At 44.4% G+C, this 23,154-nt stretch overlaps 1 protein-coding gene across 2 annotated transcripts; it reads right to left on the reverse strand.

Annotated features, from left to right (window-relative positions):
* Positions 1–5,676: 5,676 nt before the first annotated feature.
* Positions 5,677–22,722, reverse strand: rnf112 (ring finger protein 112). Of its 2 annotated transcripts, none has more exons than XM_012970392.3 (13): positions 22,513–22,722; positions 15,233–15,518; positions 12,980–13,192; positions 11,944–12,081; positions 11,597–11,701; positions 11,451–11,501; positions 11,314–11,358; positions 10,008–10,094; positions 9,772–9,895; positions 9,444–9,574; positions 9,302–9,355; positions 8,732–8,806; positions 5,677–6,146 (listed from the first exon to the last, which is right to left on the reverse strand). In XM_012970392.3, exons 1-13 carry the CDS (start codon positions 22,644–22,646, stop codon positions 5,754–5,756), a joined length of 1,836 nt encoding a protein of 611 aa, XP_012825846.2. In that variant the 5' UTR covers positions 22,647–22,722; the 3' UTR covers positions 5,677–5,753. The 2 variants fall into 2 exon arrangements, with proteins under 2 accessions (XP_012825846.2, NP_001015868.1); NM_001015868.1 differs by having other exon boundaries at positions 5,680–6,146; positions 15,233–15,515; positions 22,513–22,683.
* Positions 22,723–23,154: the final 432 nt, after the last annotated feature.

A 23,154-nucleotide genomic window follows, 5' to 3' on the forward strand; every position in this document is an offset into this window, starting at 1 on the left:
AAAAGAAAAGAAGGACAAAGGAATGAAAGGAAAGAGAAAAAAAAGAAAGGAAAGTAAAGAAGGAAAGAAGAAAAGAAAAGAAAGGAAGTAAAGAAAAAAAAAGGGAAGGAAGGGAAGGAAAGAAAGGAAAGAAGAGAAGGGCAGGAAAGTAAAGGAAAGAAAAGAAGGTAAGAAAGGAAAGGAAAGAAATAAAAGAAGGAATGGAAAGAAAGAAAAGAAAGACAAAGAAATGAAAGGAAAGAGAGAAAAAAAGAAAGGAAGGAAAGAAAGAAAGAAAGAAAGAAAGAAAGAAAGAAAGAAAGAAAGAAAGAAAGAAAGAAAGAAAGAAAGAAAGAAAGGAAAGAAAGGAAGGAAAGAAAGGAAAGAAAGGAAAGAAAGGAAAGAAAGGAAAGGAAGGGAAGAAAGGAAAGGAAGGGAAGAAAAGAAAGAAAAAAAGGAAAGGAAGGGAAGGAAAGAAAAGAAAGAAAGGAAAGAAAGAAAAGAATGAAATGAAAGAAAAGGAAGGAAAGAAAAGGAAAGGAAGGGAAGGACAGGAAGGAAAGAAAGGAAAGTAAAGAAAAGAAAGGAAAGGAAAGGAAAGAAGGAAAGAAGAAAAGAAAGGAAAGGAAGGAAAGGAAAGAAAAGAAAGGCAAGGAAGGGAAGGAAAGGAAGGAAAGAAAGGAAAGAAGAGAAGGGCAGGAAAGGAAAGGAAAGGAAAGAAAAGAAGGAAAGAAAAGAAAGGAAAGGAAAGAAAGGAAAGGAAAGAAAGGAAAGAAAAGAAGGACAAAGGAATGAAAGCAAAGAAAAAAAAGAAAGGAAAGAAAGAAAGGAAAGAATGGAAAGGAAGAAAAGAAAAGAAAGAAAAAAAGGAAAGGAAGGGAAGGAAAGAAAGAAAAGAATGAAATGAAAGAAAAGAAAGGAAAGGAAGGAAAGAAAGAAAAGAAAAGAAGGAAAGAAAGAAAGAAAAGAAAGGAAGGAAAGAAAGGAAAGTAAAGAAAAGAAGGAAAGAAAGGAAGGAAAGAGAAGAAAGAAAGAAAGAAAGAAAGAAAGAAAGAAGAAAGAAAGAAAGAAAGAAAGAAAGAAAGAAAGAAAGAAAGAAAGAAAGAAAGAAAGAAAGAAAGAAAGAAAGGAAAGAAAGAAAAGAAAGAAAGAAAAGAAAGGAAGGAAAGAAAGAAAGAAAGGAAAGTAAAGAAAAGAAGGAAAGAAAGGAAGGAAAGAGAAGAAAGATAAAGAAAGAAAGAAAGAAAGAAAGAAAGAAAGAAAGAAAGAAAGAAAGAAAAAGGAAAGGAGGGAAATAAAGAAAAGAAAGGAAAGAAAAGAAAAGAAAAAGAAAAGAAAAGAAAAGAAAGGAAAGGAAGGAAAGAAAGAAAAGAAAGGAAAGGAAAGGAAGGGGAAAAAAAGAAAATTGTTTTTATAGTGACAACATGGATGAGGAGAGACAACAGAAAGGAGAGGTCCAGGTAGGGTAAAGAGACAGAAGTAAAGATAGATAGTGGTAAGAAGACAGAGAAGAAAAGAGAGCAAGAAGGATAGAGCAAGTAGAGAGAGAGAGCAGGAAGATAGGAAGAAAGGGTTTATGAGAGAGTGACATAAAGAGTAAGGAATATGGAAAGAGAGTTTAAGAGAGAGAAAGGAGTGAAAGGGAGATGAGAGGGAGATTGGGAAGCAATGGAGGAAGAGAGAAAAAAGAGAAAGGGGGTGAGAAAGTGAGAGGGGGAGAGAGTTGAAGAGAGACATTTAGTGAGAGATGGTGGGAGACAGTAAGAAAGAGAGAGCAGTGAGAGAGGGAGGCAAGAGAGGATGAAAAGAGAGAGTGACAGAAGTGTAATTTCTAAACATGAGAAAGAGAGACTGACCAATAAAGAGACATACACAGAGAGAGAGACTATGGGGGAGAGAAGTTGAGACTAGAATGGGAGCCCAGGCCTCCTTCCCTACTCTGCCTTCCATCAAGCCGTTCCCCTTACACAGCGCCCGACACCCCCATAAATCACAAGTGACAGACATGGCAGGGGCCCAAAGCTTTCCCAGACTGGGCGCCTCCGGGGACTGTGTAATGTGGGAGGTGGGGGGCAAATTCTATAATCAGGCACAGGAACACCCGCACAATGCCCCAGCCTTATAGGCACTGAGCTCTCTAGGGGCAACCCCCCAGCAGGACTACTAGTTACTGGGTCCCACATTTTGCCCATTTTATGCCAATATACAATTAACATTGTGCCCGCTGGCCCTTTATTCTTAGCTGCTCTCTCAGCCTGCCATTGGTGGGTTGGGTTAGCCTATCCTGGTGTCTGCAGGGAACCAGATTGATATATAGAGTTATACATTGGCATCAGGCAGCGCTGGCACCGTCCCACTCATGTAGATTAGGGCTCACAGCTGGTGCCAATGTGACAGCACCAGTTGGCATCTCCACCTCATTCTCTCATTTTGTATTATCTCATGTATAACCAACAGGGATATTGGCCCTGGAATATGCCCTACCGGCCAGGGGCGGCACAGGTGCCAGCGGTGATCACTTGGTTCATCCATTTGCTTTTAGCAGGAATTTAATTATTGATCACTTCCTGTCCCACCTAATTAAGGGGGTAGGCTTGTGGCTTGGTGGGCATTCAATGGGCTACTCACCTGTCACATGACAAGAACAGAACCTCTGCAGGCAAGTGGGGCATTTCTCCTGGACAACCGAAGGTCCATCGTCTATGGAATTCCACTGGCAGAAGAACAAAGCTCTTATAACTCATGGGCTTAATGAGGGCTAATTATTGGTGATGTTTTCTCAAGCCAGAGGCCCCTGCATTCCTACATCTCCATGGGGCCCCTCTTATCTGTGGCCCTGGCTGCAGCCCAGGAACTGTAATGTATAGGGGAGGAAGGGGATGGTGGATTGTGCCAAGTGCAGCAAGTACACTGCCCGGCATCACTTAGGAGATAGGGAGGAGGGGTGCCCAAAGGCAGGTACCCCATTATAGCGCAGACATTAAACACATGGAGCTCTTGTGCCTGTGAGTGCCGTGATTAGTGTTGGGTGCAATAAAGTGTTAAAGTGGAGACAGGTGACCACCGGTACATGCAGAATTCAATTGCTGAAATGGAATAGCAGCACGGGACCCAGCAGATACAGAGCTGAACTGGAACAGCCGAGGGGGTCCCTGTAGATACAGAGCTGAACTGGAACAGCCGAGGGGGGACCCTGTAGATACAGAGCTGAACTGGAACAGCCGAGGGGGGACCCTGTAGATACAGAGCTGAACTGGAACAGCCGGGGGGGGACCCTGTAGATACAGAGCTGAACTGGAACAGCCGAGGGGGACCCTGTAGATACAGAGCTGAACTGGAACAGCCGAGAGGGGGGACCCTGTAGATACAGAGCTGAACTGGAAGAGCCAAGGGGGGACCCTGTAGATACAGAGCTGAACTGGAACAGCCAAGAGGGGACCCTGTAGATACAGAGCTGAACTGGAAGAGCCGAGAGGGGGGACCCTGTAGATACAGAGCTGAACTGGAAGAGCCGGGGTGGGGGGGACCCTGTAGATACAGAGCTGAACTGGAACAGCCGAGGGGGGTCCCTGTAGATACAGAGCTGAACTGGAACAGCCGAGGGGGGACCCTGTAGATACAGAGCTGAACTGGAAGAGCCGAGAGGGGGGACCCTGTAGATACAGAGCTGAACTGGAAGAGCCAGGGGGGGGGGGGACCCTGTAGATACAGAGCTGAACTGGAACAGCCGAGGGGGTCCCTGTAGATACAGAGCTGAACTGGAACAGCCGAGGGGGGACCCTGTAGATACAGAGCTGAACTGGAACAGCCGAGGGGGGACCCTGTAGATACAGAGCTGAACTGGAACAGCCGAGGGGGGACCCTGTAGATACAGAGCTGAACTGGAACAGCCGAGAGGGGGGACCCTGTAGATACAGAGCTGAACTGGAAGAGCCGAGAGGGGGGACCCTGTAGATACAGAGCTGAACTGGAACAGCCAAGGGGGGACCCTGTAGATACAGAGCTGAACTGGAACAGCCAAGGGGGGACCAAGTAGATACAGAGCTGAACTGGAAGAGCCGAGAGGGGGGACCCTGTAGATACAGAGCTGAACTGGAACAGCCGAGAGGGGGGACCCTGTAGATACAGAGCTGAACTGGAAGAGCCGAGAGGGGGGACCCTGTAGATACAGAGCTGAACTGGAAGAGCCGAGAGGGGGGACCCTGTAGATACAGAGCTGAACTGGAAGAGCCGGGGGGGGGGGGGGACCCTGTAGATACAGATCTGAACTGGAAGTGCCGAAGGGGGACCCTGTAGATACAGAGCTGAACTGGAAGAGCCGGGGGGGGACCCTGTAACATAGTAAGTTGGGTTGAAAAAAGACATACGTCCATCAAGTTCAACCATAATGCCTATATATAACCTGCCTAACTACTAGTAGCACAGACATTAAACACATGGAGCTCTTGTGCCTGTGAGTGCCGTGATTAGTGTTGGGTGCAATAAAGTGTTAAAGTGGAGACAGGTGACCACCGGTACATGCAGAATTCAATTGCTGAAATGGAATAGCAGCACGGGACCCAGTAGATACAGAGCTGAACTGGAACAGCCGAGGGGGTCCCTGTAGATACAGAGCTGAACTGGAACAGCCGAGGGGGGACCCTGTAGATACAGAGCTGAACTGGAACAGCCGAGGGGGGACCCTGTAGATACAGAGCTGAACTAGAACAGCCGAGGGGGGACCCTGTAGATACAGAGCTGAACTAGAACAGCCGAGGGGGGACCCTGTAGATACAGAGCTGAACTGGAAGAGCCGAGGGGGGACCCTGTAGATACAGAGCTGAACTGGAAGAGCCGAGGGGGGACCCTGCAGATACAGAGCTGAACTGGAACAGCCGAGGGGGGACCCTGCAGATACAGAGCTGAACTGGAACAGCCGAGGGGGGACCCTGCAGATACAGAGCTGAACTGGAAGAGCCGAGGGTGCTTGCGTGTGGCTTGCTGGATCCAGTTTCCCCATACACCTGTTTCCTATTTCCAGACCGAGTCCAATCTCTCTCTTTGCTTAGTACATCCCTCCGTCCCACACGGATTGGCACCGTCTCCCACATACTCTGCACTTCCCTGGCAAACTGAGCTGCCAATGTCCAGAGTCAGTCCTGGCACAGGTGCTGTTTGTGGGGTATGAGGGACGGACCGTGTGTAGAATGTGGGTAACTCCCTGCACCCCGTGGGTAATAGCCTGAGTGTTACTGAGCCTTCTCGGCAGTGTGGCCCCCTCAAGATGCAGGAACACAGTGGGGGTTCAGGTACAGGGGCTGGCACCCAGTGGGTTAAGGCCTGAGCATACTTTAACAGATCTCTGGCATAGAACAGGTTAAGTAAGCAGGCAGCGAGCGCCGCAGAACATGATGTCATCGGGAACCAGCATCCAAGTGTCTGGGAACTCGGCCCAGACTAAACAGCGAGCGTATTCCTGAGTGTGAACTCACAAACACACACAGCTACACACTTACCCACAACTGCACTGGGGGGGCACGTGGGTATCCCCCAACAATCCTGGTATGTGTATTGTGGAATCAATAACATATTGCCTGTCTGCATATAACACCGTGGCCACTCCTTGCCTGCAGAGCGTACAGTCTGGATCACAGGGACGTGGCCTCCAAGTAGGTCTTTGCTTTCATTTCTTTTACTTGACTGATAATAGCAAATTACTGATTGGTTGAATAACATTTATTAATGGATGCCAGAATATCCTGTTCAATAAAACTATACACATTGTGCTACGCCCCTCAACGGAAAAACCTGCCAAGCATTGCAACCATTCCAGTTTTGAGCATCGAAACCGCTCCTGATGCAACCTCCATAGCAACAGCCCTCCCTCCTGTTGCCACGACGGGCTGCGTTGCCAGCACTACAGTTCCTCTGGCTGCTGCGGCTCCTAGGACTCCATACACCCCGAGGCCCGCGGTGATGCCAACCCCGACGGCGTTCATTGTGAAACGCGTGGTGAAGTCGCTACAGAACTTCTCTTGTCTCTTCAGCAGAGCCACTTCTAGGTCCATCAACATGGCCTCGCGACTCGAGGTGCTGTTGCCCAGTAGAGACTGCTGGTATTTCACGAGGAGTTCTGAGTATTTTTCCGACGCTTTCACCCGCAGGGTGGGAGGCAACGTGAGAGAAGACTGAGAATGAGACAGACGGCCGTTAGTGGGGTTGGCGGGAGCACCAAACAGGACAACGAGACACACAAATGTAACACTAAACAAGTTGTCTATAGAGTTAGAATTCCTCATATCTACAAATGTGTAAAAAAAATCAACTCAAATCAGGTTCCCACAGTTCCGTGTTTCACTATGAAGATGGTAGAACGTTCTTATTCCATTCATAAATGACCCCATGACTTTATATTTGGTAACCTCCCCTCCTTTCTACATCTCTCTACTGACAGTTTGGTCTACTCTTCTTCTACAAACGTCTCCAGTTCTTCTAGATTTGAAGGAAGCAGTCTCCCACCTGCAGTTTTATTTATATCTCCACAAGCGTACCTTGGTTTTAGATCTGGACTCCTTGGTGGCCACAGCAGAGTAGAACAGTTCTGTGACTCCCTATGGCCCAATAACCTCAGCATTTCACAACACACCATTCACAGTATTTCTGAACGTAGTGGGCCCAGTGTTACATGGAACCATGGCCCCTTCATTTCATGACACAGTTGTCATTGTCCTAGAAAACTTTCTAGAACAGTGGTTCTCAACCTTCCTAATGCCGCAACCCTTTAATACAGTTCCTCATGTTTTGGAGACCCCCAACCATAGAGGAGCGGTGTCTCGGTTCCTAAGACCATTGGAAATATGTGTTTTCTGATGGTCTTAGGCAACCCCCTGTGAAAGGGTCGTTCGACCCCAAAAGGGGTCCCAACCCACAGGTTGAGAACCTCTGTTCTAGAAGAAGCTAGAAGACCCATGGTCTGTTAGACGGAGACTGCTTTCTGAGACTGGGTTCTCTGAAAGGTTCTAGGTAATCTTATGATTTCATTATCCCATGCACAGACTAAAGGCCCCAAGTCTCAGAGGCTGCAAAGCAACATTAAAAATCAGGGAACCATCTCCATGACTGTAGGGTTGGTCTTTTTTTCTGAAGGCTTTCCGGTGAACAAAATAATGCTGTGCTTTACCAAACAGCTCTCATTCTGGCAGAAGGATTTAGGCTTGTCCAAGTGCGTTTTGGTAAACGCCAATCAGGCGAGCCGACATTGATGATGTGAGCTGAATCTGTTGTAACTTGGGTCTGAAGGTCAGTCTGTCTAGCAGCTGATGAAGGTTTTATTCACTGCAAGTGAAACAGTCCTTCTCTGCAACCTTTGATCAATATTTCTTTTGAGTCCACATCCCGGGAGACTGGCTACAGTCCCATGAGCCTCAAACCTCTTGGGCACAAGTACCTAACAGTCTCTGTTGTACCAGTCTAGAACTAGGATATCTAGATGATGGAATACATGGGATGGGGAGAAGGGAGGGCAAACCTATTGTACACAGGAACTTAATGGTCTCTGTTGTACTAAGCTCAAACCAGGATACCCAGATGATGGAATACATAGAATGGGAGAAGGGAGTGCAAACCTCATTGACACAGGAACCTAATGGTCTCTGTTGTACTAAGCTCAAACCAGAACATCTAGATGATGGAATACATAGAATGGGAGAAGGGAGTGCAAACCTCATGGACACAGGAACCTAATGGTCTATGTTGTACTACGCTCAACCCAGGATATCCTGATGGTGGAATACATAGAATGGGAGAAGGGAGTGCAAACCTCATGGACACAGAAACCTGATGGTCTCTGTTGTACTAAGCTCAAACCAGGATATCCTGATGGTGAAATACATGGGATGGGGGAAAAGGGAATGCAGACCTCTTGGACACAGGAACCTAATAGTCTATGTTGTACTAAGCTTAAACTAGTATATCCAAATGATAGAATACATGAAATGGGGAGAGGAGGCAAACCTCTTGGACACAATAATTTAATTGTCTCTGTTGTACTAAGCTCAACCAGGATATTTAGATGATGGAAAACATGGAATTGGGAGAAGGGAGGGCAAACCTCTTGGAAACAGAAAACATATAGTCTCTGTTGTACTAAGCTCAAACCAGGATATCTAGATGATGGAATACATGGAATGGGGAGAAGGGAGTGCAAACCTCATGGACACAGGAACTAAATGGTCTCTGGACACAATGGATGAAGATTGTCCATGTCCATATCTTATAAGTTTTTGTCTCACCTCCTCAGTCCTTCTCATCTTTCTTTTCTCCATGTTCGGTGGAGACAACACCGACACAAACACAGCAGAATATTTCTTACAGCTTTTTAAAAGCAACACTAACTTGACCATTTTAGGATTTCTGCAATAAGGTCAAACTGATCAAAGTTCTCACTATTTCTTATGCTGCCCTACTGCAAACAAATGAAATACATATGTGAATACCAAAGCATGGACAATTTCCAGAAAAGTTCTGGCAGAACTGGAACATTATTGCAAAACAGCGAGAAGGTGCCAATATTATTGGCCACGATACGAGGTGCGTTTCCTGCACCGATTCCGTTACACCACCTGACATTATAAACCTATGGAAGGTAAGTGGGCGGGGCTTCTTTCAGGGCACACACAGGCAATCGTACTGAACAACAACTGGAACACAACATGAATGAGCAGACCGATTTCTGAGCAGAAAACGATATATTCTCATTTTTTCTGTCACCCACCTGATTTTTCAAAAACTCCTCAAACTCATTTTCGATGTCTCCCATGAGCCTTTGGTTCTTGATGGCGTAAAACATCTGTAAATGAGGAGCAGGAGAAGGATTCAAAAAAATTTGAAATAAAAAGAATGGAATAATCTGATATGTTCTTGTCTTACTAAAACGTCATATTAGGGGTTGAACCAATCAGTGAGTAGAATTTACCGGTCGCCTGTTTGAAAGCAAACATCTGAGTGGCTACGAGATAGCATATTAGTGGTTGAACCAATCAGCGAGTAGAATTTACCGGTTGCCTCGACAATCATTGCCTCTTTACTTCCGTTACCCATGAAGGATTCTTTAAGCCAGGGCATTATAGAATGTGATTGTGCTTTTTCTTTTGAAGGTTCCATTGCCCTCTAGTGGAGACCCTCTTGGTTGTCGCTTAGACATCTTACTATCGTACCTAGACGGGACCCACCACAGATATTATCCAAGGGTTTCTTAAAACTAATAGCTACAGACTCACTGTAGGTTTTTCTCATTCTCTAGGGGGCCCAACTACAAGAATTGGTTTCCATATCCAATACCCACCTCCATTGGTGAAGAAAAGCCGTATTTTTGCCGATCAAGAACTTCCATAAACTCCTGGATAACAAATAAATAATAAAGACACGTCAACAAAACTGATACCCCTCTACTACAGTGAATGACGGTGTTCCATCTCTATACCGACCTTTAACATGGAAAATATGTGAGCCGAGGTCAATATCTCCCCATATACGTTCAGCTTAATGTGCGTGCAGACCACTCTGATTACTTCGTACACATAGCTCCTCAGGCTTTCCTGGAAGTCTTCATCCATGTCTGAGAAGGAGAAGGAGACAAATTGCTTGATATGGAGGTTCTTGGGATCATCCAGCCCATCTGGGTAGAGACTTTTTGGTCTCTAGTGGCTGGGGAATATGCTCAATCAGCAAGAGGTTGACTGAACTGGAGCTGAGGTCCATATCTATCTATCATATCTATCACCCATGCCAAGAGACCCAATTGTACTGGGATACCTTGCAGCCTCCCCTTGCTCTCTCCAGTTATCCCCTTGCCTGGATGGGGCAGCAAGAAGCAGCGTGTTTGATTGCTCTTCAGACTCCATAAAACTTTGGGGTAACTGTTACGTTGTTGTAGGTTCTACAAGAGAAAGAAACACCGAGAACGTTCGGTGCAACCCCCGTAACATGTATAACATATAAATATATAATAATGTACCAGGCATGATGGACATTATAGACAGTTACAGTACCTCGATTTCTCGGCTGATATAGAAATGAGCCACGTCTCGGTCCCACTTCTTTGAGTTGTACCAATCACGAACCAGGATATCCAGATGCTGGGATGGGGGAGAAGGGAGTGGGGGTAAGATTTAGGGGTTTGTTGACCCTGCCTTTGCTTAGCATTCATAAGACTGCAGGACAGGACTGTTGCTTTTAAAAAAAAGAATGTATAAATGTAAACACAGTCTGATGTCTTCTCGAGCAACTACATTTTCCTGCTTTGGCAATGCCTTTGATTGTGTGGAATGAATCATCTGTCTGGCATGTAGATTTTACTGATGCATCTGGCGCACCCCATACACATTCCGTCCCATTTGGTTTCGGCTATCGGATGACAAGGGAAGTATCCATTTTCCAACGTAGTGAAAGATTCCAAAATAGTGAAGGAAAAGCCAAAGTAATGCACTAATGCTGGCTGGCTGCACAGTCCAAACTCGATTCTCTAGAGCTCCCCTTTCCTGCCCAATCTGATCAGCCCAATGTAATCACAGATTATTTATTTAGTCAGGGGTGGCCAATACGTCGATCATGGTCCACCAGTCAATCCCCAATGGATTTCTGGTGGACCGTGATCAAGCCCGGGATGTGGAAGTTCTGCGTGAATGCATACTTCCGCATTCCGCGTCGGTCCGGTCGATCGCGACTGGACCGAGTCTGGCCACCCCTGTCTAAGTATTATGGAACAAGCCTAAGAACAGCCAGGCTATTTCTAAAGGTGGCCATACAAGTTAAGATCCACTTGTTTGGGAGCTGTAGTCCAGCAACATCAGGGTTGTATTCTTAAAGCAATATTGCACAATAAAACTTTCCCAGCTCTCTATTGGCAGCATTGAAATGCAAAAGAATCCTCCAATGAGAATCCCAGCTGATCTGTATAAATCTGGCTCCCTGTTCTCTGTTCCTGCTATTGGAGTTGGGAGCATTAAGCACAGTTTCCCAGCACTGAACAAGTCTGTCCCTTTATCCCCATGTCTGATTCCTGTGCCATATAATGACGGGAAAATGCCATCATTATCTCTATATGTAAGGTACCAGCAAGGGGCCTGACACAGTGCTGGGAATCAGCATTCTCATTGGTCACTTCTCTTGCATTTATAATGAGGTTTTTCCATCAGTAGAATTCTCATTGGTGAACTTTCTTGCACCTATAATTACATTTTTTGGCAACTTCTATAGCAAAACTAAGGGGGCGCAATGGGGCAGTATTGTGGTTGGGTTTACAAGTAAGAATGCACACAGAGCCCACTGGGTAAATGAGTATACAGAGTGTCTTACCTGCAGGTTCTGGGTCCCATATTCCTCGCCCATATTCAGGTACATCTAATAAAAGATTAACCTTATTACTACCATTGTCCCAACAATACCCACCCCTGCCCATCCCCCCCAGACCCAAACTGCCAGGAACTCATTACCTCCATATAGTCCAGCTCTGTTTCCTTTAGATTGGAAGCCACGTTAAAAATCTGCCAGATTCCGATAAGAAACGACAGTGAGTAGGCCATCTCATTGCCACCTTATGGTACAAGTTACATCTATAATTTCGGGGGCAAATGCTTACCAAGTGCGAGCTGAGGAACAAGGATAACGCTGAGAGCTTAATGCAGGTTTCTCGGTCGCTCCCAATATCCAAGGAGCCCTCTGTATCCAGGAGAAAGACTGCAGTCTAGAAAAGAGAACAGAGATTTTGGTGGCAGAGGTCAGAGGTCAGGCGTGGTAGAACATGGTGGAAAGCGTGGTAGAACATGGTGGAAAGCGTGGTAGAACATGGTGGGAAGCGTGGTAGAACATGGTGGGAAGCGTGGTAGAACATGGTGGGAAGCGTGGTAGAACATGGTGGGAAGCGTGGTAGAACGCACGTTGGAACGCGTGGTGGAACGCATGGTGTCACTAGTGCTGGCTTCTTACCTTCCCCCCTTTATGATCCAGTATGAAAGGCCGGTTCCACATCCAGATGCCCTTTGTGGTGCTTTCAGTTCCAGGACTCCATTCGAAACCTTTCAAGGCTTCATCATCTGCCCCCAAGGTGAACTCCTCGCCCATCTCCTGAATGTGCCAAAAAATGTAACCAGTGAACAGCCTCTTTGAAATATTTCGATACCTGCAACTCTGGTTGTTCAGTAACCCACTTGGCCCCTCCCTCAGGAATTTGCTTTGGCTCTTGGCTCCTGGGCATGCTCAGTTCTTCTCTGCTCAGACTACTAAACACACCCTCCAGTCTAGCAGCCAATGAAGAGATGGCATTGCTGGTTCCTATTGAAACTAAGCTCTAGCTGTCTGCTCCTATATTATTCTCCTAACCTCCTCTCCTGAGCTCAGCTTAATCATTACAGCGCTCAAACGAAGCAGAACACTTTATCAAAGACAGTTCTGCCTGTGTAAGCCTGCATTCTTAATGAAATGTATGCTGAATGAGGTCGATATATCCCAAAAACCCCCAGTATCAAATGATGTATAATAAATATACAAATGAACTAGAGCTGCTTGTATATAGGGACAGTCTGAATAAATCGTACCATCAAAATCGCTAAGGTTCGGGTGTACAAACCCCGAACCTCTCCAAGAAGTCACAAGCCCCAAAGCATTAAAGATATTAAAACAGTATAGATGCGCTCATCGAAGTCCAGAGGTGGTCCGGGTGCTCGGGGCCCCGAACCTGTAGCTAAAGGGGAGAATCATAAACGAAAACCAAAAGTAACTCCGAACACACCGGATGAAGAAGTCTGGTAAAAGCCGGTCTTTATTAATCCATTTAACGCACGAAACGTGTTAGGCACTTGTTTTTAAATGGATTAATAATGACTTCTTCTTCAGTGTGTTTGGAGTTCCTTTGGTTTTCGTTTATGCTGAATGAGGGTCTTAGTGCATTTTTTAAATATAACTGATGTGTGGCCAACCGTAGCTACGGTAGCCCGAGGGGTCCCCGAGGTGCCCCCACACTCACCATGCTTCTCAGTGCCCGCATAATGTAGTTCATCAGAAAGGACTTGCCCCGCCGTTTCTCCCCAATGATGCAGAGAAGGAAGACCGGGTAATGGGAGTATTGCGTGTTTAAGAAGCAGTCGCAAGCCTCGGATTGATTTAAATTCAGGCGACCGCTCCTGTCCGCCCAGACCAACTGAATAGGGTGATCCGGCTCCATGGCCAAAAGATGCTCCTAAACGTTGAAATAAATGGAATTTAAAAATAAATATTTCAATGCAAACGTATCAGCTCACTCTCTTCCTGTCTAAACCTTCATTAGATCCACTTCCAGTAGATGATATGGCGCCATTTTGCAGCAAAAGTCTCTTTTTTTTTTCCCTTGACAAAGGGCCCTATTTGTGAGGAAATCACGGCGAGAAAAAAAAAGTCAAATTTTTCCAATTTTTGTTCGAGGTTTGTCAGTCAAAAAAAACCAAACAAACTGAAAACAGCAAGAAAATTTTCAAAAATATCTACAAGGAATTCTGGGAAGTAATCACAAAGAGCTCCAGGGTTTTTAAAGCAGAGGCCAGGATAATAGCTGATCAGTGGATAAGCTTTAGCCTATAGGATAAACCCATGTAAACGGGGTTTTTTTGGGGTTCTTTGGGTTTAGTTCCCAGAATGCATTTGGTCTATTTGCATACATACGAGATGGTCTCCCCAACCTTTATATTTGTCTGTGGATCCACACCCCTGGCTCTGCCAAAAACTGCCCATACACTGGCCAATTTTAGCTGCTGATATCGGTTCCTTAGACCTTAACTCAGCAGCTTATCGGGCTGTGTATGGGCAATAATGATGGGCATTCCCTACCAATATCTGGCCTGAGACTGGGCAGGTTTAAAAAAATTTTATCAGGTGCCAGTGCGGTGCCCTAACTGACTGGGTCTACACCTGTTGTTCCCCAGGGACAGATGACCCAATTAGCCTGATATTGCCCACCCATAGGTGTGGAAATCGGGAGAAGATCCGCTCGCTTGAGTGATGACGGAGCTGATCTGTAGTTGGGAATCAGCTATTACCCTGGCTTCTGCTTTAAAACCCCAGTGGATGAGCTTTAGCCTATCCCTATGGGATAAAGCCATGTAAATGGGTTTTTTTGGAGCTCTTTGGGATTAGTTCCCAGAATTCATTTTGTCTATTTGCATACATATGAAAAAGGTCTCCTCAACCTTTTGATTTGTCTGTGGATCCACACCCCTGGCTCTGCCTTAAGGTGGCCATAACTGGGCCGAATTCTAGTTGCCAATATTGGTCCTTTAGACCAACTTGGCAGTTTATCGGGCTGTGTATGGGCATTAACGACCAATATCTGGCCTGAGATTGGGCAGATATTGATTGGGCAGGTTTAGTCACATTGGGCTTGATGTGGTCCCCTAACCGACTGCGTCTATACCCGTCGTTCCCCTGGGTAAAACAACTGAATTAGCCCGATATCGCCCAACCGTTGGTGTGGAAACTGGGAGAAGATCCGCTCACTTGGGTGATCTTCCTGATGAGCCCCAAGAAGGGTGGAACTGATCTGTAGTTGGGAATCCAATCAGCTATTACCCCGCCTTCTGCTTTAAACCCCCAGTGGGAGAGCTTTAGCCTAGCCCTATAGGATAAGCCTAAATGGATTCTTTTTTGGAGTGCTTTGGGATTAGTTCCCAGAATTCCTTGTGTTTATTTGCATATGAATGAGGTGCTCTCCTCAACCCTTTTGTCAAAAATATCTGAAAATTCAGTTTTAAGGTACAGTTAAAGACTGTTTTCTTAATTTTCCTTTTTTTGCTGAAAATTAAGAACCAAAATTCACATTTTGAAATCTTATTCTGTTGGTTACGAATCGAATGACCCAAAAATTAAAAAAAGTGAACATAATGTATTTTTAAAGACTGGTTTGAAGGTGGGTCAGGAAATCCCAGGTTTGTGCCATTTCTGACTTCACGGGGGATTAAATATGGAAAAGCCGGAACTCCTCAGGATGGATCTTGTCACATGGACCAATAAGGACGCTCGGAAGCTAACCAATTAGACAAGGCTTTCAGGGAAGCTGCGAGCTGTACATACTAGACCCAAAAAAAGCCAAAACTAGGAGGTACTAGTTCTCCACTAATACTATTCTCCATCACCCTACGACCTATCCCTAAGCTCTAGATTTGGCTTCATGGCGAGCACCATTCCCACCAGCAGTAGAACCTTCCTGCCTCAGCATCTGATAGCCCATTGGCTGCCAGCGTTCCCTCACCTGCATTGCGTTTCTCTCCTGTATGCCCTGCTTGATCTTGGAGACGAGATTTCCCAGCCTGTAGTCGGGAACAATATGATTTCTGGGGCACGATGCCCGACATTCCGGGCAAAGGTATCCGTGTGGGTGTGGGGTGCCCCAGTGGGTAGTTATGCAGCCCCGGCAGAAGGTGTGCCCACAGGCGATGTACACAGGGTCGGTCAGGTCGTCCAGGCAGATGGAACAGGTAATATCCTCCGTCAAAGAAGAGAAACTATCTTCTCTGTACTGGGGCTGCTGGGCACTGCTGGGAAGAGCAAGAGATTAACCCAACAGTACTCAATAGACCCGCCTTGCTTCTGATATCCAGAACCCCACTGAGATGAATAACACAAAATGGATGAACCTTTTTTTTTTTTTTTTTTTTTAACAGGTGTTATCTACCAGTTGGTCTAGAACTGTAAATGTTCTAACTCTATAACTGGTTACAAGTTAAGTTGTTATACTATGATTGGCTAGAAGCTGGCCTTCCTTGGATAATTATGGTGTTACAACATTATCCAAGCAAGGCCAACTTGTAGCCAACCACAGGGCTAGAACATTATCCAAGCAAGGCCAACTTGTAGCCAACCACAGGGCTAGAACATTATCCAAGCATGGCCAACTTGGAGCCAACCACAGGGCTAGAACATTATCCAAGCATGGCCAACTTGGAGCCAACCACAGGGCTAGAACATTATCCAAGCAAGGCCAACTTGTAGCCAACCACAGCGTTAGCACATTATCCAAGCAAGGCCAACTTGGAGCCAACCACAGGGCTAGAACATTACCCAAGCAAGGCCAACTTGTAGCCAACCACAGCATTAGCACATTATCCAAGCAAGGCCAACTTGTAGCCAACCACAGCGTTAGCACATTATCCAAGCAAGGCCAACTTGGAGCCAACCACAGGGCTAGAACATTATCCAAGCAAGGCCAACTTGGAGCCAACCACAGGGCTAGAACATTATCCAAGCAAGGCCAACTTGGAGCCAACCACAGCGCTAGAACATTATCCAAGCAAGGCCAACTTGGAGCCAACCACAGGGCTAGAACATTATCCAAGCAAGGCCAACTTGTAGCCAACCACAGCGCTAGAACATTATCCAAGCAAGGCCAACTTGTAGCCAACCACAGCGCTAGAACATTATCCAAGCAAGGCCAACTTGTAGCCAACCACAGCGCTAGAACATTATCCAAGCAAGGTCAACTTGTAGCCAACCACAGCGCTAGTTTAAGTAACAAGAAAAGGCACACACACTTAATCAAGGCACTTCTTATAAATGATAAAATCAACTATACTTTATTGAATTACTTCTAAAAGTTGTTAAAAAACACACACAAGGAATGGAAAGGTTAAAAAGGAAACAATCCTATGTTTGTTGAGATTGAAACTATTTCACTTTCTATATTGCAACATTATAATCATGTCGCAAATAGGGATTTTTTTTCACCATAATTGTTACAGAGGGACATATAATTGTATCGCGCTGTATCAGTTAGTAAGTTGCAGCATGTGCTGGGAAAGATTCAACAATATCCAGGATGAGTAGAGATTTAATCTCAATAATACCTCAGGAGTCTGAACCAACCATGCAACATTCACACTTAACTCAATATTTGAGTGAGTTATAGTTCGCATAGATGCAGCGTGTCCACATCAACAGCGAGCTTTATCACTACAACGTAGGTGGAGAGTAGTTATTACAATAGATGCACATCAGTTTGGCCTTTGTCTTAGAACCCGGCTGTACGAGTCAAACTATTATTTGCCAGGCGGTCACCTTTAGAGTGTAATTTCAACTACTGGTAGGCGGAGTTTACCATATCACATCAGCTATATTTCTAGGCTTGAAGGTAAGTATCGTAAAAGTCAATTCACTATACCATATCCATACCAACAGCGAACTTTATCACTACAACGTAGGTGGTGGGTAGGTATTACAAATAGATGCACATCCGTTTGGCCTTTATTTCGGAACCCGGCTGTACGAGTCAAACTATTGCTTACCAAGCGGTCACCTTTATAATGTATATACAACTACTGATAAGCGGAATTTACCCTATCAAATCGGCTGTATTTCTAAACTTAAGGGTAAGTATCATAAAAGTCAGCTCACTATACCATATCCAGTACCACGTGGTACAAAGAACTGGCTAGTGGTATGTTCACTTAACCCACGCGACCCTCCGAGTCATTTAATATTAAAGGCGCCTTATCCGTGTTTTAACAGGATAGTTCTCCGTGTTGTTCTAAAAGTTGAATCAAGGATACTAGGCAAATTCAAGTCATAAACCTATTGCCGCTACCAAGAGCTACCAATTTGCCCGAAATTACTATCTTTACCGCTTGTGCCGGTCGGCAGTCTGCCAATTACATACCATAGGGCTCGGCCCCGACTTCGGTATTTGTTTTTCTACTTATAAGTACATCAATGCTTTCTCCCGTTAGTGATGTTCAAGCCAAACCATGTGCAGATACTATCTCTCCCCTTAGTGTTTATATACCAAGCGGAAAAACTGATATTCATGTCCCTTGGCAGTCATAAGTTGGTGCCGTCAACATTAGCTGTCCCTATTAGTTCTAAAGCTCATTATTGTCATTAGTTAACCATGACACCAACCCAACAAACATAAGATTTAACGCCGACGCGCGTTTCGCATAATGATGCTTTGTCAAGGCGAACATCAGAGCTTCCGTGGGGGTTGTTTAAATATATTCCCCCACCAATCATAATCATTTGTCATTTTCACGTGAGATGCCGATGCTCTTAAGAGATAGTTGTTAGCGCAAGAACGATGCAAGCCCTCCCATCAGTATGGCTCTTACATTTTTTATACATAAATACTTTGTAGTTTATGTAATTTGAATATCCATATTTCAGTCCCGGATTTTTGGGTCCAACTATTTATTAACTGGATACTTGTATTTTAGTATTTTGTTTGTTGATTATTTTATTTATCTTATTCTAAGAGGGGTAAAGTGCCCTCTACTGACGAGAAAGAATTTTTAGAAAGTTACCTGTCTAACAGTTTGGGGGATTATTTATAAATAATGTGTCATAATTTCATGAGTCAGTAAATAAAACAAGGGGTGAGTGTGAGAAGAAAGGGAAGGATTTACTGAACTGGTGCAATTGTGATTAATGTGTTACAAAATCACGGGGTTTATGACCCGAAATAAATTGATGTGTACAATAAAGTGATCAGTTGCTGATTACAGCAATTAAACAGATTGTGCAATTTCTGTCCCTAAATCAAGAGTGGGGGTATATAATAAAGTGCAGTGATGTATCAATCAATAAAAAATAAAAAAGTGGGGCTCTCTATTGGTTCAAGTGTACATATAGTGAGCAAATTAATGTGTAACTAACTGTAACAATCTCAAGTTAGTTAATAAAGAGATATAATCGATTGATATTCATGTGTCTATTTGTTGAAGTTGTGATTCTCGCTGATATAAAATTCCCAAATCAAAGCTATTTTAATTATCAGTGATTTCTGACATAGTCAGATGATCATCTTAAGAAGGTAGAGAAATCAATTTTCTCATTGAGTCCTGCCGGGGCTAAGGTATTTAATGTGAAAATCCATTTGCTTTCCCGTTTTAAGAGGAGTTCTGAGATGTTCCCTCCTCTGATGCCAAGAGACACATGTTCAATTCCCCAGAACTGTAGTTTTTCTGGGTTGGCATTATGAAACCTTAAGAAATGACTTGCTACTGAGCTTAAGATTTTATTCTTTTTCAAATCCTCTTTTGCCATATTAATGGTGCTTACATGTTTTTGTATCCTTTTATTTAGTTTTTGTGTTGTCATACCAACGTACTTTTTGTTGCAGGGACATTCAATACAGTATATCACATTTTGTGTCCTACAGTTAATGTAGTCATTTATATGCTGTATGTTCCCAAAACGATCAATGAACGAATTCTGATTTTTTACCATACTGCAAGAAACACAACTACCACATCTAAATGTTCCTTTAGCTGGAGGTTGGCGTTTCCTTCCAAAGAAGTGGCTTCTAGTGAGATAATCCCCTAAGTTTTGACATCTTCTATAACAGAAAGAAACTTTTTCGGGCAGTATAGATTGTAAATCTGGGTCTTGGCGAATTATTGGCCATAATTGCTGAATTAACTGTTGTACCTTATATGTTTGTGGGCCATATGTAGTTATAAATCTTAGTTGTTGATCATCTTGAGATTTCACCAATTTATTTTTGAGAAGGTTATCTCTATTTGTGGTGAGTGCTCTATGGTAGGCTTGTTTCAAGGTTTTATTAGAATAACCTCTCTCTTTTAGTCTGATTTTTAACTGCTCTGCTCTTAAACGAAAAGTTTCGAGGGATGTGCAGTTGCGTCTAAGTCTCAGGAATTCTCCAGTTGGTACCGATCTTTTTACAGTATTCTTATGATAGCTCTCAAAATGTAAAATTGTATTGGTAGATGTTTCTTTTCTATATAGGTCAGTAGTGATGTTCAAATTTTCATCTATACCTATTGTTAAATCCAAGAAGGGAACCATTTTTTGGGAAATATTTTGGGTGAGTCGAATATTGAAATTATTAATATTCAGAATACTGATAAAATCATTCAGAAGGTTTTTAATTGCTGTAATCAGCAACTGATCACTTTATTGTACACATCAATTTATTTCGGGTCATAAACCCCGTGATTTTGTAACACATTAATCACAATTGCACCAGTTCAGTAAATCCTTCCCTTTCTTCTCACACTCACCCCTTGTTTTATTTACTGACTCATGAAATTATGACACATTATTTATAAATAATCCCCCAAACTGTTAGACAGGTAACTTTCTAAAAATTCTTTCTCGTCAGTAGAGGGCACTTTACCCCTCTTAGAATAAGATAAATAAAATAATCAACAAACAAAATACTAAAATACAAGTATCCAGTTAATAAATAGTTGGACCCAAAAATCCGGGACTGAAATATGGATATTCAAATTACATAAACTACAAAGTATTTATGTATAAAAAATGTAAGAGCCATACTGATGGGAGGGCTTGCATCGTTCTTGCGCTAACAACTATCTCTTAAGAGCATCGGCATCTCACGTGAAAATGACAAATGATTATGATTGGTGGGGGAATATATTTAAACAACCCCCACGGAAGCTCTGATGTTCGCCTTGACAAAGCATCATTATGCGAAACGCGCGTCGGCGTTAAATCTTATGTTTGTTGGGTTGGTGTCATGGTTAACTAATGACAATAATGAGCTTTAGAACTAATAGGGACAGCTAATGTTGACGGCACCAACTTATGACTGCCAAGGGACATGAATATCAGTTTTTCCGCTTGGTATATAAACACTAAGGGGAGAGATAGTATCTGCACATGGTTTGGCTTGAACATCACTAACGGGAGAAAGCATTGATGTACTTATAAGTAGAAAAACAAATACCGAAGTCGGGGCCGAGCCCTATGGTATGTAATTGGCAGACTGCCGACCGGCACAAGCGGTAAAGATAGTAATTTCGGGCAAATTGGTAGCTCTTGGTAGCGGCAATAGGTTTATGACTTGAATTTGCCTAGTATCCTTGATTCAACTTTTAGAACAACACGGAGAACTATCCTGTTAAAACACGGATAAGGCGCCTTTAATATTAAATGACTCGGAGGGTCGCGTGGGTTAAGTGAACATACCACTAGCCAGTTCTTTGTACCACGTGGTACTGGATATGGTATAGTGAGCTGACTTTTATGATACTTACCCTTAAGTTTAGAAATACAGCCGATTTGATAGGGTAAATTCCGCTTATCAGTAGTTGTATATACATTATAAAGGTGACCGCTTGGTAAGCAATAGTTTGACTCGTACAGCCGGGTTCCGAAATAAAGGCCAAACGGATGTGCATCTATTTGTAATACCTACCCACCACCTACGTTGTAGTGATAAAGTTCGCTGTTGGTATGGATATGGTATAGTGAATTGACTTTTACGATACTTACCTTCAAGCCTAGAAATATAGCTGATGTGATATGGTAAACTCCGCCTACCAGTAGTTGAAATTACACTCTAAAGGTGACCGCCTGGCAAATAATAGTTTGACTCGTACAGCCGGGTTCTAAGACAAAGGCCAAACTGATGTGCATCTATTGTAATAACTACTCTCCACCTACGTTGTAGTGATAAAGCTCGCTGTTGATGTGGACACGCTGCATCTATGCGAACTATAACTCACTCAAATATTGAGTTAAGTGTGAATGTTGCATGGTTGGTTCAGACTCCTGAGGTATTATTGAGATTAAATCTCTACTCATCCTGGATATTGTTGAATCTTTCCCAGCACATGCTGCAACTTACTAACTGATACAGCGCGATACAATTATATGTCCCTCTGTAACAATTATGGTGAAAAAAAATCCCTATTTGCGACATGATTATAATGTTGCAATATAGAAAGTGAAATAGTTTCAATCTCAACAAACATAGGATTGTTTCCTTTTTAACCTTTCCATTCCTTGTGTGTGTTTTTTAACAACTTTTAGAAGTAATTCAATAAAGTATAGTTGATTTTATCATTTATAAGAAGTGCCTTGATTAAGTGTGTGCCTTTTCTTGTTACTTAAATTAGTTTCTTACTACATTCAAGTGCACCCTAAGAGGAAGCTATAGTGCGAGGTTTAACTTCTGGTGCGAACCACAGCGCTAGAACATTATCCAAGCAAGGTCAACACTGTATAAATGCTATGATTGGCTACAAGTTGGCCTAGTTTGGAGAATGTTCTAACGCTATGATTGGCTACCAGTTGGTTTAGCCAGGTGAAGGTTGTCTTGCACTGATTGGCTACAGGTTGGTATAGCACTGTGACTGCTCTAACAGCAATCAATGGGCAAGTTGTGCTCACCACTACATTTTAAACCAATAGGCAGGGGGCAATGTGACCAGTAATTGCATATACACAACAACAACAACAAACCCTCTGCCCCCCCCCCCCCAGCTGAATCTATTGCAATACAGAAACACTGTGGCTAATATGTCAGGAAAATGGCAACTAAGGGGTGAGAGGAAGGGATCCTGCTGTGGGCGCTGCTCCTCAGAGTATGTGTAGAATCCCTGCAAGGCCCCACTGCTGGAGACACCTGATCACCAGGAAGCTGCCCAATCAGCAGTGGCAGAAAGTAAAGGCAACGTTGCTTTGGGGCAAGAGTAAAGGTAACCATGGTGTCGGTGAGTGGGTGCCCAGTGAGGAGGCGACATGGCAGCTCCGGGCACAGTCTGTGCCACTCACCTGGCAGCCCCTGAATCTCCAGCCCCAGCGGGGTTTTTGGGTTTCCTCTGCCTCCTCTTCCCTCTTCTGTTCTGAGTAGCACCGCCGCCCCTTCTGCCTCCCTCCCCTCCTGCTGCCCCGCTGGGCCGCTCCATGTTTGTATTATAGGCCAACAACCACTGCCATTAGTCCCTCGGCCTGCTCCAGCCTGGCCCCTCCCACTGTCAGCTTCATCCCCTTGCTTCCTTCCCTCTGCCCCGCCCCTTCCCTACTGCCTACACTAAGCAACGCCCCCTCTCTGCCCCGCCCCTTCCCTACTGCCTACACTAAGCAACGCCCCCTCTCTGCCCTTTCCCTACTGCCTGCACTAAGCAACGCCCCCTCTCTGCCCCGCCCCGCCCCTACTGCCTGGACTAAGCAACGCCCCCTCTCTGCCCGCCCCTTCCCTACTGCCTGGACTAAGCAACGCCCCCTCTCTGCCCCGCTCCTCCCCTCCCCCTGCCCGTGTTATTCCGGACGGTCTGTGTCAGTGCGGTGTGTGTTAGTGCGGTGTGTGTTAGTGCGGTGCGGAAAGGCCAGCGGGTACAGGTGCCACACACTACAGTTCAGGGGTGGGAGACACACTGTTATTAGCGAATTATTTAGCGCTTCTACAGCGTGTGC

The sequence above is a fragment of the Xenopus tropicalis genome, chromosome 9, assembly GCF_000004195.4.
Source record: "Xenopus tropicalis strain Nigerian chromosome 9, UCB_Xtro_10.0, whole genome shotgun sequence".
Lineage (NCBI taxonomy): Eukaryota > Metazoa > Chordata > Amphibia > Anura > Pipidae > Xenopus > Xenopus tropicalis.